At 52.7% G+C, this 16309-nt stretch overlaps 1 protein-coding gene across 2 annotated transcripts in view; it reads left to right on the top strand.

Annotated features, from left to right (window-relative positions):
- The first annotated feature begins 6 nt into the window (after positions 1-6).
- The window catches only part of CCDC9B (coiled-coil domain containing 9B), a 45763-nt gene continuing 29460 nt past the window's right edge, over positions 7-16309 (top strand). The window contains exons 1-5 of one of the 2 annotated variants that reach the window (XM_061451001.1): positions 7-232; positions 4700-4813; positions 6343-6447; positions 7145-7207; positions 7599-7763. In XM_061451001.1, the coding sequence (XP_061306985.1) occupies positions 212-232; positions 4700-4813; positions 6343-6447; positions 7145-7207; positions 7599-7763 (468 nt within the window). In that variant the 5' untranslated portion in view covers positions 7-211. The remainder of the gene's footprint in view (positions 233-4699; positions 4814-6342; positions 6448-7144; positions 7208-7598; positions 7764-16309) is intronic. The other variant, XM_061451000.1, reaches the window with a different exon arrangement.

The following is a 16309-nucleotide window of genomic DNA, read 5'->3' as shown; positions in this document are numbered from 1 at the left end:
GTTTCTTTTAAACAGAGAGCGAGGCTGGAGCGGAGGACACAGGCACTCCAGACCCTGCCTGTGCTCGGTATATTAGGCAGCCAGTGCTCTTGGCTGGCAGCCCAGACAGGCTTTTGTAATCAAAACATGATCCTGTGTGCTGTGCAACCAGTGCGGAGAAAGGCCGGCTGATGGCTCTCCCCTTCTAGCTCTGCGCTGGAATCCGCCGCCGATGGCCACCATGCACCGAGCCGTGAGTGCTGCCCCTGGGGGCCCGGGAGGGACGCGGGGGGCCCTCGCCGCACCGGGACGTGCTGTGCCTGCCCTCGGGGGGGGGGGGGGCTGCCCCTGCCTGCGCCTTTGTTGTTCCCCTCCTCGCTGGTTGCCGGCCGGCTCCGGGTGCTCGGGGTTGGGGGGGGATTTGCGGTGCTGAGCGCTGTGTGCCCATGGCGGGGCCGCGGGACGCGGTGGGAGGCCGGGGTCGGTGTCAAACGCGAGCCGCGGCCGAGCTGGATGGTGCCTGTCCTGGCGGAGCTCGCAGCAGGAGCTGTCAAGCCAGAGGATATCCCTTAAAGAGAGCGGATGCGTTTGCTTACGCAGAGGAGCATTAGCGACGGGCCTCGCTCCTCTCCCCTCTCCCCTGCCTCCTCCTGCTGCCTTTCTCGCTTTCCCAACCCTGCTGCCTCCAAGAAGGCAGGAGATGGGAGAAGAGTGTGGGAAAACAGAGCCGGGCTGGATCGAGACGTCCTCCAGCCCCCCCAGCTGTGTGTGTATGCACTGCCCGTGAGAGGGGCATGACAGGACGAGATGGCGTCAGTTCATCGAAGCACGAGGCCCTCTCTCTCCGTTTCCCCTTTTGTGACAGTTGTAGGTGCAGTAGAAAGAGGCCTCTCCTTCTGTGCCTTCACTTTGCAATCAGGAGGCATCAGGCTTGGCTGCTTTCAAAGCCATCGTACGCTGCCAAAGCCATTTATAACCCTCCTGTGGCTTGGACATACGGGCACCTTGGCTCCCCGGAAGAGCTTTGCTCTGGGGAGGGCACGGTGTGGCCACTTTTCACCCCGAGCATCAGCTTCGGCCTGGGCTGGGGTAGCGGGTTGGTTCCAGAAGCAGAGAGCAGGGCACGTCCCCTGTTATCAGCTGGCTCAGAGCGGTGGCAGCGGGTGAGCAAACGCTGACTTGGCTGAAGCATACAATGGGTGATCCCCTGGGACGTGGTGCTGCTGCAAGGCAGAGCGGCTGCTTCTAGCCCGGGGTGCATGGGAAGGGACCATCCCTTGTCCACAGCTCCCAGTGTTTGCTGAAGCAGAGCGTGCACAGAGAAATACCTCAATGTCTTCATGAGTAAAAGGCAGGAGAAGTGCTCAATAGCAGCAAAACTTCCCTTCCAGTGCCTGGTTTCCAGCTGGAAATGGAAAGACCCCCCTCCCCCTGCACGAGCTCTGTTGCAGCATAGACAAAACGCTGACAAATGTGCAGCCCTGTGTGTTGGGAACAGCCTGACAGCTCTGTGCCATCGTTTGTCTTTGGAAAGAGCAGGGCACGAATCCAATCTCTGCAGGAACTGTTAAATCCCTCCTGAGCCCGCAGCTCTGTCGGTGTGCCTTCAAAGGAATCTGGAGATGAAAGGGGTGTGTTTGAGGCCGTGCACCACTTTGATCCCACCCTCAAGCAGGCAACACCCCAGCACTGAGCAAACAGCAAACCTGCCAATTTAGTGCTCACAGAATAGCTTCCGTTCAGGTCAGCACTGAATTCGGCTCTACTCAGCCTTGCAAAGAGGCCATGGAAGTGTATGCACCCTCGTGCACACCCCACTCCCTTGTCCTGTACCCCAGGGATTGATGGCAGTGGAAAAGTGCGTTTCCTGCTCCCACGGCCCTTGACAAGATCCCGTTGTCCAGCAGGAGAACGTGTGCTGGTTTCGATGTCCCTCATGTCCCACCGGAGCACAAATGCCTGTGTCCTGCAGAGCAGCTCTCTGCAAGGGCTGTGATTAAATACCCCTTGTTGGGGACACGAGGGGGGATGAGCTTGTGTCGGTCTGAGCGCTGCTTCAGCAAACTGGTTCCTCTGCCTTTCCCCTCTCTGACTTCTGACATCCTCTGCCATGGTATTACACTTGCAACCTTCGGGCCCTTTCCTCCAAAGAACATGACCTAGGCAGACTTCTTCCCTATCCATGGCCTTATTTTGTGCAGGTGAAGCTCAGATCACAGCTGATGTTGTTTAGCTTTGGGGCTTTTTTAATGGAAAGCCCTGGAAATGAGCCTGCCCCATCCCTGGCAGTGTTCAAGGCCAGGCTGGACACAGGGGGTTGGAGCAAGCTGCTCCAGTGGAAGGGGTCCCTGCCTGGGGTAGGAGTTGGAGCTGGAGGAGCTTTGTGGTCCCAAACCAGCCTGGGATTCTATGAAAGGCAGCCCCAGCATTGCAGGGATGTGCTGTGATTCAGCAGCTGGTTCCCTTCCTTTGAAGGGATCTACCCCATTCACACAAGGGGACAGTTTGCAGCCCTGCTTCCCAGGAGCCTGTGATGCTTTGGGAAGAGCAGGGATGCCAACCCCAATGAATCCCCACACATTACCTGGAATTAGTTTCTGAAGGGCAGCTGCTCAGACATAGCCACATTCTTCCTTGGTGTCCATCTCCCAGGTGGCTCAGCACCTCCCCATGTTCAGGAGGTGATTCCTGCAGCTCATCTTGAGCAGGATGTCCCCATCCTGGCAAAATGCTACATGACACACAAGTAATTGAAGGTTGGGTTCCCAGCCCCTTAATTCTATCTCGCTTGATGCATTGGCACAGTGAACACACACATCTTGAGGGGGCTGGAACCCCTGTACATCAGTGGATAGAGCTCACAAAGGTAGCTGGGAACATAGAGCACAGTCAAAGCTTTTCCCTCCCCCTGGGCTACAGCCTCTGTGGTTTCATTCACTCTTTGCCTTCAAGCCTTGAGCTTCTCACTGCATGTTTGATCTGGTTAAGAAGGGCTGGGTTTGACAGTGCTCCTCCATCCCATCCTCTGGACCTCTGCTGCTCCAGTTTTCCCTCTGGTGACCCAGTTAGGAATAAGCAAAAGGTAACTGAGGTCTCCAGGAGAAACCCTCCCTTCCCAGGAGAAGGGCTTTGTGAGCCCCTGAACTCCTGCCTGAGGCTGTCCCCTGGCTCCTGGCTTACCCAGTGCAGGGTGGGTGTCAGACCAGATCCCATGTCCCCAAGTGCCACTACTGGCTCCTGACAGATCCGTCCCTAAGGAGGTCACAGATGCTATGTCATGATTAATGAAGGAAAAACCCCTCCTGCCTGTGCAGAAGCTCTTCCCAGCACTGAATGCGTTGGATTCAATAGATGGATGGAGAATGCTGCAGGGATTTAGCCCTCGGGATGGGCACAGCAGGAGCAGAAGTGCTCACTCATAGGGGTGTGGTGGGGATTTGCTCCTGTGGAAACAGGGAAACCAACAGTTCTCTGGAGGGTCTTGGTGGTTTTATGAGGAATTTGATGGGAAGCCAACAGGGATAGACATAAAACATGCCTTGCCAATGCATCGCCAGCACAGCTTGCCCGTGGGCAGGTCCCTCTCCCTGCCCATGCACCGTGGCTGGGGTGAGGTGTCCTGAAGCAGGGTCTGATACCAGCCCAAGGGACCTCGAGAGCTCCAGGGTGAAGATGGGGCTGGGATGTGCAGTGCCACAGGGGAGGCAGTGCTGACCCCAGAGGACGTTAGGGCACACGAAGATCTTCACCACCTCTTGGGACCATCTGTATGCCTCTCCAGCACACGCTGGCTGTTTCCACTTCATAGGGAGACAACCTGCAGGAGCAGCATCCAGTCGTAGGCAGATGGGTGATGCTTTCATTCCGTTTGCATCTTGATTCCTCCAGACGTCCCTGGCTCTGTGGGCAATATGCATTGTGCACAGCAGCTGGATTTGCTGCAGTGCTTCTGCAGATGCACTGCTCAGCACCCAGTGGTGAAGGCAGCAAATGGGGGTAACCTGTAGGTGGTCACAGTTGAGATGCTAGCAAAGCAGCCTGCTCAGATTTGGGGTTCCTTTCCTCTCCTCCTCAGTCTCATTTCATCTTTCCCAGCTCTCTGTGTGAGTGAAGGAGAGGGAACATGAGCTCTCTGCCTCATGCAGATGCCATGCTGATAAGGCCAGCACAAACCCACTGTTTAAAAATAAACCTGTATAGTGCCTTGGAGAGCTCAGCCTCGCCTCTTGCTCCTCATTCGAGCACCAGGCAGAGTCTGGACGGTGTGGACCAGCTGCTGCAGTGAGTCCATCCTCATCAGCGTTGTCACTGGGCACTGCTGTCACTGGAATTGAAAAGCTCCAATTTGTTGTTCCCTGTGGTCACCAAGGTGCTGGCTGAATGTAAATGTGATACTGATGTGCCTGAGAGCACCTGAACCAGCCGCAGGGAGAGGTGGTGTTGCTGCATGCAGGCAAGCAGTGTGTTAGCTCTGGAGCCTACTGCCAGCCGTGGAAGAGGGACATCAGCCTCTTGCCCTAAGTGTCTCAGTGCTGAGCAAAAGAAAAGGTCAGTTCTGTCAGGAAAAGGTCTGTTTTCAACATACATATTCTTTCTAATGGAGGACCAAGGGGAGAAATGATGGGGAAAGACTCTTTCACTGCCCACCCTGTACAAAGAAGGAGCAGGTTTCACGCCGTTGCTGTGATGACTGAGAAGAGCTCTCCTGCTCCTGTTGCAGGATGCAGCTGTGGAGGATGCAGTGCTCAGGAAGAAAGAGCAGAAAGATGTGGAGCTCGACAAGAAGATCTTGGCCCTGCGGAAGAAGAACGAAGCGCTCATACGAAGGTACCAGGTGAGTCTGCAGGCTCTGCCCTTCCCCAGCTCTGTTTTGGAGTCCCCAGCTCACAGAGGGAAGGACATGGTGAGCACTCTTGAGGTGACTGTTCAATAGACAACATTTTTACATGGGAAGGCGTTTGGAGCAGCTGGGCAGAGCTCTGTTAGCCATGGCTCTGGAATTGCATTGGAAAGCAGACCTACCAATGCGTGCCTAGCTGCTACAGCACCTCCTCTCACCCTCCCGTCTGCCTCTGTCTGCACCACACTTCCCAGCCATCCATCTCCTGTTCCCCTGACTTTTCCACATCTATCCTTTTCAGTGTCTCATGTTTGTCCTCTTGGATGCATAGGAGATTGCATCCCCAGTACATTTGATGGGTTCATCTTCCCTGCCAGGGCAGTAGTATGGGTTGAGGCTCTTCCCTGGCTGTTTCTGTGGAGCACAGAGGTCTCCAAAAGAGATTCCATGAAAAAGAGGGAAGATGAAGGCATATCAAGGCTTTAGCAGCCTGCTGGTTACTGCACCTTTACCCTGGATTAGAAGGAAGTACTCCAGCTACACCCCCTGGTTTCTGATCCTGCCTCATCCCTAACCCTAACTCTTGGCCAAGGCGTGCAGGAGATATCCAGCCTGGCTGTTATGAGCTGGTTTGGGTGCCACGGTGCTAACCCAGAGCTGTGTCTGGATTTGTTTAATGTCGGTACAGAGTAGGACAGCCTGAGGATGCTCCTGGCAGAAGGATTCCCCTTGGCTTGTCTAGGATGTTCTCCTGCCTGTGCTCAAGGCCACTTGGCCTGAGGGGCTCTTCAGCACTTGCTGGCTGGGTGGGCAGCCTGGAGTCTGGCAAAGAACCCAAAGTCCCTGAGCACACTTTGTGTGCTGGAGCCATGGCTGAGACTGAGTGGGGCTGGGGCTGGGTCTTGCTTAGGAGGCATTTCCCTTGGTACCATTGGAGCCATTTTGGGCCTTCCCTGGTGGCAGCAAAAACTGGTGCACAGTGGAAAGCTCTGGTTGAATGTCACAAGCAGCTGGGGGAGAGGAACTCTCACTCCTGTATGAAATACTGCCACTAGCACTTGGCTTCTAGAAGAGGCTGGTGTGTAGATGGCCAGATCTCAGCCACCTTCCCATGGCCACAGATGATGCTCTGGCCCCACGCTGGCCTAGGGACCATGGTTTCCGTGCACACGCTCCCTTTCTGCAGGCCTGGTGAGTCTTCCACAGATCCTGTTCCCAATGCGTCCTGAATACCACATTGATCATCTTCTCTGCATGTCAGGAAGGGACCCCTGTGCCCTGTGCTGAGACCATAGGGAATGCTCTGAGCCAACAAGAGGTTTACCTGTGGCACAGGAACAGGTAAAGCAGGTCATAGCTATCTGTGGCCCCTTCCAAGGGCACATAAATGGGACACAGGTTGATCCACTCCCTTTTAGAGGTGGAGGTGTGGAGCCATTTAGGAGTAATCCTGATCAGGAAAAGGGACAACACCTGCAGACATGCTGGTACAGGCTGATGATAAGGGTATATGTGTGTTTCAGGAAATAGAAGAGGACAAAAAGCGAGCTGAGCAGGAGGGAATGGCTGTTACCTCCAGGAGACCCAAGCAGGATGGACTCACTATTACCATCACCAAAGCTCACAACGTAAGTGCTGCCTCTGTCACCACGGGCCAGCTCTCACTCCAGCAGTGTTTCTGAAGGAGCCACCACAAAGCTCTGTGAGGCACAGGACATAGCTCCTAGACCCTTGCAGGAGGATGGGAAACCTCTGCAGAGGTGTGTGATCAGAGTGGTTTTAGCTTCCAGCCATGCCCAGGCACCTGCAGCCAAGCAATGGAATCCACAGGTGAATGAACCAGTGTGTGCACAGGCCCTGGCCGGGTCCCTGGTGTCAGCATCACTGCAGATACATAGGCAGAGCATATGAGGTGTATGTGTGTCACTGGAGGCGTCAGGAATGCCTCTGGGAATGCTTGTAGGCTGGGCAAGGTCATAGGCTCCTCAGGCTTTGTGGGTGAGCAAAGCAAGCAGCTCTTGGTTGCTTTGGGGCAAAGGCTGTGGGTCACAGGCTTCCTTCCCAGCTGGACCAAACCTGTGTCTGACCAGCCCTGTCCACCCCTCCTGGCAGCGTGGGGCTTGGTGGACCAGTAAACCACCCAGCACTCCTGCTTTAACCTCCTTTGCCAGGGCCAGAGTGGAGCTCACTGAGGCAGCCCACCCTCCTTCCATGCAGCATTCCTGGTTCCTGGATCCAGGCGAGCACAGTGCTCGTGTCTCAGCCGTGCCCAGCCCCTGCCTCTCTCCAGAGGTGCACTGTTGCACACATTTTTCTCTCATACAGGACCTGAAAGATGCAATTACCCAGACTGAACACTATGGACAAGATAGCCCAGCCCTCTCGATGGTGAGCAGCACCCTCAGGAGCCATCCCCTTGGCTTCCAAGGCCGTCTCCATCAGGACTTAGGCATTCCCGATCTAACTCAGCTGCAGAAAGAGATGAGGATGACATTTGTTTCCTATGACTCTGGCATTTTAGCCTGAAATGTCAGATTTGTAAGTGCAAAGGATTTTGCAGACCCACAGTAACTGTGGGTTTTGGTGCTTAGCAGACAAGGAGCCCCTTGTTCCCTAAGGAATGTCACGGCACCGCGCCAGGCGCGGGAAGCCTCCTCGGGGCAAGGCTGCCTTGGCTGTAGCTGGGCTCCCCATGTGTGTGCAGGTGTGTCTGGGGAAGGGAATCCCATCACTGAGCCAAGGGTCTGGATTTCCTAATGGAAATGGTTCCGCTTTCCAGGATAAAAGGGTGGTGAGTGAGAAATGGGTGAGCCCCTGCACTACGAGCCCTGTGTTCGGCATCGGCAGTGAGGAAGACGAGGAGGAGGAGGAAGCAGATCATATGTTCACCTTCAGGATGGGGAAGAGGATGCAGCTGGCTGTCACCATGGACAACAAAGCCAAGGTGAGCAGGGAACAGGATCCCTCTTACACTGTAGCCTCTTGATTTACAAAGCACCTTTTGTTCTGCCTCTTACTCGAGCTTGCTGCTCAGCATGTCTCCTGGTGCCACATCTCCAAAGGGGATAAACCCTTTCTCTCATTTCTCAGTCCTTCAGCACAGCCTCAGTCTCCATCTCGAGTTGTCACACACTTCCCTCCCCGTATCTGATTCAGGAGTCAGCCTCCAGGCCTTGCTGACCCTCCCCAGTGGCTCCATCCAGCCATGTGTGGCCAGTTCCCTTTCAGAGAGATCAGCCACTCATTGCCCTCCTGGGCCACCAGTGGGTTGCTGTGCCTGCAAAGGGGATGAGAGGAAGTGGAGCTCAGACAGACTTAGCTGCATTACTATTCCCAGGGAAGCAGTGATAAAACCAGCATCGTTTCTCCCTGTTAATGTATTCCAGACAGTCCTAAATACAGGAGGAAAACCAGTGACAGGAGTATCTGTGGCAGCTGCCAATGTGATGGGCAGAAAATGCAACCCAGTCCTTGCAGACTTCATTAAAAACTATGTGAAAAGGCAAAGGGGATAGAAAATGCTGCCTCATTTCTTAAATCCCAGAACATCCTGGGCACTACCCTGTTCCCTGTGGAATTTGTGCCTGTAGGATTAATGATCCAATGGCAGCTTTGGCATGTCGGGACTTAACTTGCCAGGAAGGGTTTGATGGACCTTTGGCAGTCGGTATTGGCAGCACATCCCAGGAAGGATGGGCCTGCATGGGCTTCACTTGGGGTGTATCTCAGGGCCCTGATCCTGTTCTCCCTGGGCACAGTGAGTTTAACCACAGGGATAAATAGGAGCAAGGATCAGAAGTGCCACCTTCTTTGGAAGCGTGGTATCTGCATGTGCAGGTGCAGCTGTATGGGACTCAGGGAAGCCTTGCTGGGACACTGGAGTGGATGAGACCAGCTCCTGCCACAGTAGCACTGGGAAAAGGAAGTGGTGGCAGCAGATGGTGCTCCCGTGGGTCCCCTTTGGGGCCCAGCACCGTGCTCTGTGCACAAAGTGAGGCTGGGTTTGAACTGAAGGCCAAGCCAAAGACATTCCCCAGGGTCCTGAAGCAAACCCCACCCTTCCTGCTGCCTGGGGCAGGAGCGCTGGAGCCTTGGCTGTAAACAGGAGGCAGGGAACAATTTCTCCCTCTGAAGCAGCTTGCAAACATGTCTCTGATGCTGTGCCTCCAATGCCTTTTCATTGCTGTCTCTCTAGGACATAGTTACCTCTTCTTTCCACGAACAAATAGGCTGCAGTGATTGTGCCATTATGAAGTCATGATGTGTTACCTTGAAGGAACTGAATCATCCAGGAAATAATGCACCTCTCAGAATGGTTTTTGAGGAGAAAGGGACTGAAGCCTCTCATTTCCTTTGTTCCAGAGAGATTACCAGTAGCAAGAACATCCCCTTCTAATGCCATTTGGTTCCAGCACAGCCAAACCACCTCCTGATGCTAGGGGAAACGTTCTGCTTTTCCTAGAACAGAGGGTACACAGAAACCTCCCCATCCTCATCACAGACTGAACTCTGCCGGTGAACTACTTCAAGGTCTCTCCTGGCTTTGTAGCTCTGCGTGGGCTTCTCTCTGAAGCAATGACATGTGCAGAGTGAGTGCCTCTTGCCGACAGGCCATGTCCCCTGCAGCTGCTTCCAGCATCTTTAGCTCAGAATCCAAGCCCTAGATAGGGCTTTGTGGTAGCACAAAGCACTGTGCTGCCTTAACCTCTGTGTCAGCGTGGCCACTCCATAGACCTCTGAGATTTTAATGCTGGCAACACAGACCTCTGTGGAAACTCCCCTAAGTTCCCTGTTATATGGGATGTGTGACTTTGCATTAAGAGCCTTTCACAGGCCTTAGGAGCCGCCCAGGGTCTCCGGGGGTGTTGGTGTAAAGCACAACCCAGCAGCCTCACTTGATGACAGAGGAAGACTGATTTAGTGGTGAATGTTCCGTTGGCATCAATCCAGAACCTTTAAATATAGTTCTCAACATGAATGAGTAGGAAGAGCATGGGGCTGTAATGGGTGAGAGGGAAAAATGAGTAAGATTTTGGACATTATATTTGGTATCATGTGGAGCACAAGCTTATTTGTTGCTGCTGCCCTGTTAAGGCACCAGGGGTAGGTTGCTTGCTCCAGCATCCCAGTGAGCTTCACCACGTGTCCTTGGAGGCACTTGCTTAGTGATTCTGGGGTGACTGAATGGACCATCACCATCCTTCCTATGACCATGGCAAGGGTTGCTGGGCTGTGCTGAAAACCTTTTACATTCATTCCTAAACATCACAAATCTTTGTAAATGAGACTCCCCAAAGGAAATGCAGGTGGAAAACTGCATAAACTGGACAGAAGCTTTCCTTTGTTCCTCAGATAGGTATTTCTGACACTACCTTTGCAGTCTGGAGCATGCCTCTGACATAAGATGGGCACTTCTCAACATAGTTTCCCCAGTGAAGTGCTACAAGGCAGCAGTGTAGCTTTGTTTGCCTGTAGCTGCAGAGCTTGTGCCAGTCTCAGTCCTCGTGCAGGCAGGGAGTGAGCTGGGACAGGCCCTGTGGAGGGGACAGGGTGGCTCTGCCAGGCCCTGTTGTGGCTGTTTGGGCTCTGCTCTCTGCTCTTGTTGGCTCTGCATGGGAGCTTTCCTCATCTGACATCCCTTGCTTTGGGAGCTGGGAACCAAGGACCAGTAATTCCCAATGTGGGACAAGCAGTCTAGGAGATCACTGGTACTGTTAAACTAAGAAACAAGGGAAGGAAGACACGTGTTGGCACACTGTGCAGACTGTGCCTTCGGGTGATGTCTTAGTACTGTGGGAGCAAGGGAGAGAGGGTATGACAAAGAAAAGCTGGTGGTCCCCCAGCCCCTATAGGTTCCTCTATCACAGCTCTGATTTCCTGTATCAGCCTCTGAGCCTTCCCTGCCATCTCCTCAGTAAACTGCAGGGTTTAATGGCATTGCCCACTGCCAACCTTCCCAATGTGACTTTTAACATCTAATGGCCAAGGAAGGTGCCACCACCCCATAAATCCAGTGGTTTACTTTGAGGCTTCCCCCCTGCTCATGGCATTTTTGGGCACAGGGGCCTGTGTGTTTGGCTACATTGGTTTTCAGGTTTGCTGTTGCACTCAGGACCCACGTCCCTCCTCAGGAAGGACCGTGTCAGGCTGTAAGTGATGAAGCTGTCTTCAAACACACCCACCCTGGCAAGGGGTGTTTGTGACCATGTTACTGGGGAAAGGAGAGGCCATCACCACCTGAACACTGCAGAGCTCTAGGGAACAGCTAGAATTGATGCTTGATGCAAAAGCTACGGATTAGGAGCTTGCTTTTCCCTTGCTAAGCTATCACTGGGCTTACTTCCTCAATTAAACAACTGTATTGTATTACCTACATTGAGTACTCTGTTTAGGGCAGAGCAAGCTCAGTTCTCCAGTTCATTACCTAACCTAGGATTCCTGTATGTGCCTGCTCAGGGCTTAAAGGAGGGAGGATGTATTGCCTTGAATGCTTGAGGAAGCTCAGGGTTATCCCTGGAGCAAAGACATTTCCTGGGAATAATAAGTTCAGCACTGGAGTATCTATCAATCAGACTCAGGCAATTCAGTGCTTCCAAAGCTGGAACCAGCCTCTGAATCATGCTACAAACAGAGCAGGGAGACAGGACAGGGCACAGTTAAGAGCCTACTCTGCAAGGTGTAACATGGCCATCTGCCTTCAGAGGGTGTCAGTGGATCTCAGCTCTTCCTCAGATACATCCCAGTGGCACAGGACTGGGCCCTGTGCAGGACTTGAGTCATTCCTGTGACTCCCAAAAGCTTTGCTCTGACGGTGGGAGAGCACCGTCCTTGGGGAGTGTTTGCATGCTGGGGCAACAGCAGCACCTTCCATGGGCTGTGGAGGTCCTCAGTGGCAGCCTCCTGGGCTGGAGGGAGGCAGATGCTGGGGAAAAGAGAGATCCTTTGGTGGAAGACTGCTTTCCAGGTTGCTTTGTTCAGTTGCCCAGACTGCTCTATAGAGCACTTCTTCCCAAAAGACATGAGAGAGGAGCAGGGCTTTAGGAGAGGAGAGGCTGGTGTGGGAGAGAAAGTGGAGCGGTGCAGTCTTACATACACCAGTTCCAAACTAGGGGGACTGTACTTGTCCCTGCTGTGACTGCACTGGTGGTTCTGGGGTTAGGTCACAGCCCCAGGATGTGTAGGGGGCCTCAAAAAACTGGCAAGCCCTTCTCTTCCATGCCTTCCATACATAATCATAGAATCCCAGCCTGGTTTGGGTTGGAAGGGACCTTAAAGCTCCTCCAGCTCCAACCCCTGCCACGGGCAGGGACCCCTTCCACTGGAGCAGCTTGCTCCAAGCCCCTGTGTCCAACCTGGCCTTGAGCACTGCCAGGGATGGGGCAGCCACAGCTTCTCTGGGCACCCTGTGCCAGCGCCTCAGCACAAGGCAGAGTTTAGTTTTCCTTGTAAAGGGGAATTGTGAGGCACAGACAATGCTTCATCCTTTCCAGCTCTGGGAGGCAGCTGAAATGGGAAGGCTCAGGTTTCCAGAGCAGCTGGCAAGCTTTCAGTGTTCACTACCTTTTCTTTGTGATGGAAGGTGTTTGTTCGTACATCTGGAAGACACGATCCAGTAGTGTAACCTTGTAAGGTGCTCTATAAGAGGGATCCATTGCCCTAGTCTTTAAAGGAAGAGTTAAATAAAACTGCATTTCCCTTTGCTTATCACAGGAGGAGCAGCTCTGTGGGCTGTTAGTGCTGGTGCACAGCAACTTCCTAAAGTGACTATGTTAATGCTGTATGTGTGAGCTACTGCATCAGCTCAGTATCACTGACAACAGGAGTGAGAGCAGAGGATACTCTTGTGGCCACAGACATTGTCCCATGAACCCGGAGGGGATGGCAGGAGAGATTTGCAGCTTCAAATCTGTGGTCTGAAATACCAGACCAGGACAGTCTACTCAAAAGGTCAATTTTTCTTCCACCCACATCCATTAACTTGGATTTGCTCTGACATAAAGAGAAACCACATTGGTTTCTGACTGCAAGCGGGAATCCTGTGCTGGTCATTCTAATTCCAGTCTCCAATTTGAGTGAAATTGAGGACTAAAACAGATGAATTGCAGAACATGAGCAGGATTTGAGACATTCCTTGTGTTTTAAAACATCCTGTGTTTGCTTAGTTCTGGCAGTGGAAATATGTCACCTTTGGCCATGATGTGATTCAGTCACTTGGAAGCAGGTGCCACTTAAAAGCCAAGACCTAAGTGCCTGTGAGCTTCAGGGCTGACTGATCCCTAATCCTGGTCTGCACTGCCTGGTTCCACTCAGATAACAGCCAGAGCTGCAGAAAACAGGCAAAAGCACTAAATTCACACCTGCAGATTAAACTCATTACCTGCATGCATCTGCACCTTGCACAGGGATGCAGCCCAGCTAGTCCCATCTTCTTGATTTAAATGGTCCATAACTGGATCTTCCAGTGTGCTGAGTGAAGCAGTTCTGACTGCCACTAAGCTGGGGACTTGGGAGGTTCAGAGCAAACCTTGCCAGCAGAAGACTGAATCAAAGTTGGCCCATAATGCCATCTTTGGAGGCCCATAGGCCAGTCTTTTCCATGCCCTGGTCCTACTGTGTTGCCCACCCCATTCAGCAGCAGGCCAACAGCTTGCTTTGCTGCTGATGTGACTACACGAGTCCTTGCTGACCTTCACATCTCCCACTTGTTCCAGCTCCAGGTGAGCTTTGGCTTTCCCAGCTCAATCCCTGCTCGCTCAGGTCCTGTTCCCATGCTCTTTCTGGAGAGCCTGTCCCTTCCCACCTCCCTTTTTGCACTGAAGTTCAACCAGGAGCAGCCTGCTCAGCCGAGCTGGCCTCTTTCCTCACCTGCTCATGTTCTTGTACAGCAGGAGGTCCGTCCTTACGTGCCTGTGCCTTGTCCATGGAAACCAGTCAGGTCTCCTGGGCTCCTTTTCCCTTCCACTCAGCTTCCTGCAGGAGCCTGCCTGCCAGTTCCCTGAACAGCTCAACATCTGCTCTCCTGAAGGCCATGGTCTCTAGGCTGCTGCTTGCCTGGATTCCTGCTCTCAGGCTCCCAAAATCCACTGTCTTCAGGGCACTGCTGCCAAAGCTGCCTTTGACCGTCACATCTTCAGCTCTGAGGTTAGTAATCAGGCAGTCATTACTAAGCTGCAGTAACACAACCACTTGTAGTGTTATGGCTGCAATGGGATGTGTAACTAAGGACAGCATTGAATGCCCTGTTCATGGAGGGGGAGTAAAGCTCAGATTTCAGAGCAGTTTAGATCCTGGTTTGAACTTTCTGGTTTTGCCCACTCTGATAAAACCGTATCCTTCTTTAAACAGATAGAGGCTAAAACCTTCAAATGGCTCACACAGCTTATAGGTACGGGGACTTTTCCAGGACATAGATCCTGGCTGCAGGTAAAAGTACACCAAAATGTCTGGCTCTGGTAGGTGCCAAGACACTTGTACTCCATAGAAGAGAAACTGTGGAGACCTCAGAGCAGCTTCCAGTGTCTGAAGGGGGCTACAAGGGTTCTGGACAGGCACTCTTCATCAGGGACTGCAGTGATAGGACAAGGGGAGACGCGTTCAAACTGAAACAGGGTTTCAGCTTAAAGTTCAGGTTAGAAACAAGGAAGAAACTCTTGCTTGTGAGGGTGCTGAGGCGCTGGCACAGGGTGCCCAGAGAAGCTGTGGCTGCCCCATCCCTGGCAGTGCTCAAGGCCAGGTTGGACACAGGGGCTTGGAGCAAGCTGCTCCAGTGGAAGGGGTCCCTGCCCGTGGAAGGGATTGGAGCTGGAGGAGCTTAAGGTCCTTTCCAACCAAGCCATTTTATATTTCAGTGGTTGCCTAGTCTCTTGACTATCAGATTTTGCTCTCAGGAAAAGGATCTTGACATCTTTAGGGATGGCCCACAGATGCTGGTCCTCAGCAGCAGGCAAAGAGGCTGCATTGATACAAACATAGAGAACAACCCAGAAAGTACTAGAATGGGTGGAACAGATCGGCAGCAGATCCTTGCTTTGAACACGTGGCTTCACTTACTTGAAGCAAAGCAGAAATTGCAAGGCTCCTACTCAGGGCAGCAGAACTTGTCAGGAGCTACAGCTGAAACCTAAACCCAGAGCTCTGTGTGCTTGGGGAACGCGTGAAGGCTTCCCACCGTGTCCACCCAGTGCGGGCAGGCAGAGCCATCAGCAGCACAGGAGAGCATCCTCCCCTCACGTGCACCAGACCAACTGGAGAACTGGCTCTGCTGAGACAGCAGAATGACACAGATGTGAGGGAAGAATAAACAAGGGACTGAAGGTTTGCTGCTGGAGGTGCTCCAGCACCTCCTGAGCACATTTAGCATGTGTTAGGAAGCTCGATGACTGGACAAGCCATAAAAAAGCCCTTGCTGACGGAGGCTGTCTGCAGCAAGGCTCCCTCCTCGCTCACGTCTGCACTTCTGGCAGAGCCAAGTGAAGATGAAGCTAATGCAAGCCATCTTGATGTCATCCGTCATGGCAATTCACTGGTGCTTGCAAGGCTTCCTCACAAACCAGAGGTCAGTGCGTGCTGTTTGGTTTTGAAAGCAAGTTTGTAGCAGCAAAGAGTTCCCAAGTTTCACTGAAGTTTATCTGGGCATATTGAGCTCCTTTGAAACCGAGGCTCCAGAGGTGTGGAAGTCTAAGGAAGAAACCAGGAGAATACACCATCCTTTAGAGAGGAAGCTTCTGGGGTTTGTTCATCCCCGGTACAGTGGAGCAGAGGAATCATGCAGATGGAGAGGGAGGAAAAGATCAGCGATAAAGATGGCGATGATTTATGAAGTTGCTCATTTCCTTGTAAGGCAGCAATAAAAAGGCACATGATGGAACTGAAAGATGATCCTTTGACATGAGGAGAAGTATGTATTTTTGTACAAGAGATGTGCTCATGTTGTGGGAGTGATGGCTCCGGGCACTGCCAGGAGTTCAGCCAGCTCCAGACATCATTCCCACAATAAGAACCAGATGTAAATCCATGCAGTAAAGCCCTGAACTGATACAGACAGCTGGAAATAATACAGGAAAGGGGGAAACTGCCCTTGTGCAAGGAGTTCATAGATCACTTTTCTGCACGATTCCACTGAATAAATCATAGCTTTGAAGGTGATAAATTAACAAGTGTTAGACACTTCAGGGTAGTAACTGCTTTGTGGGCAAGGATGGAGAGAGCCCCAGCATTGCCTTTCTCTTCCACCCTCAAGGCTTCTGCTCCAATGTAGCCTCACACTGTATTGGGACCTGTTGTTTGGTGAGAGGACAACTCCCCATTTGTTTCCAAGACACAACTATAAGATGGGTTGCCTGTCAAAAATAAACCCGTGAGTGGTCAAGCTGCAAAGCAGCTGAGCAGGATAAATCCCACCCTACCTAGCTTGTGCTCAGCTAAACCTGTCTGTGTAAAACGACATATCCCTTAGAGTAGGGTGCCAGCAAGACTGACCCTCTGGTTCCT

This window comes from Pezoporus flaviventris, unplaced genomic scaffold, assembly GCF_033815535.1.
Source record: "Pezoporus flaviventris isolate CSIRO_AGI_PZ_B2104156 unplaced genomic scaffold, CSIRO_AGI_Pfla_v1 ptg000012l, whole genome shotgun sequence".
Taxonomy (NCBI): Eukaryota; Metazoa; Chordata; class Aves; order Psittaciformes; family Psittacidae; genus Pezoporus; species Pezoporus flaviventris.
This window is presented reverse-complemented; position numbering and strand designations above follow the sequence as displayed.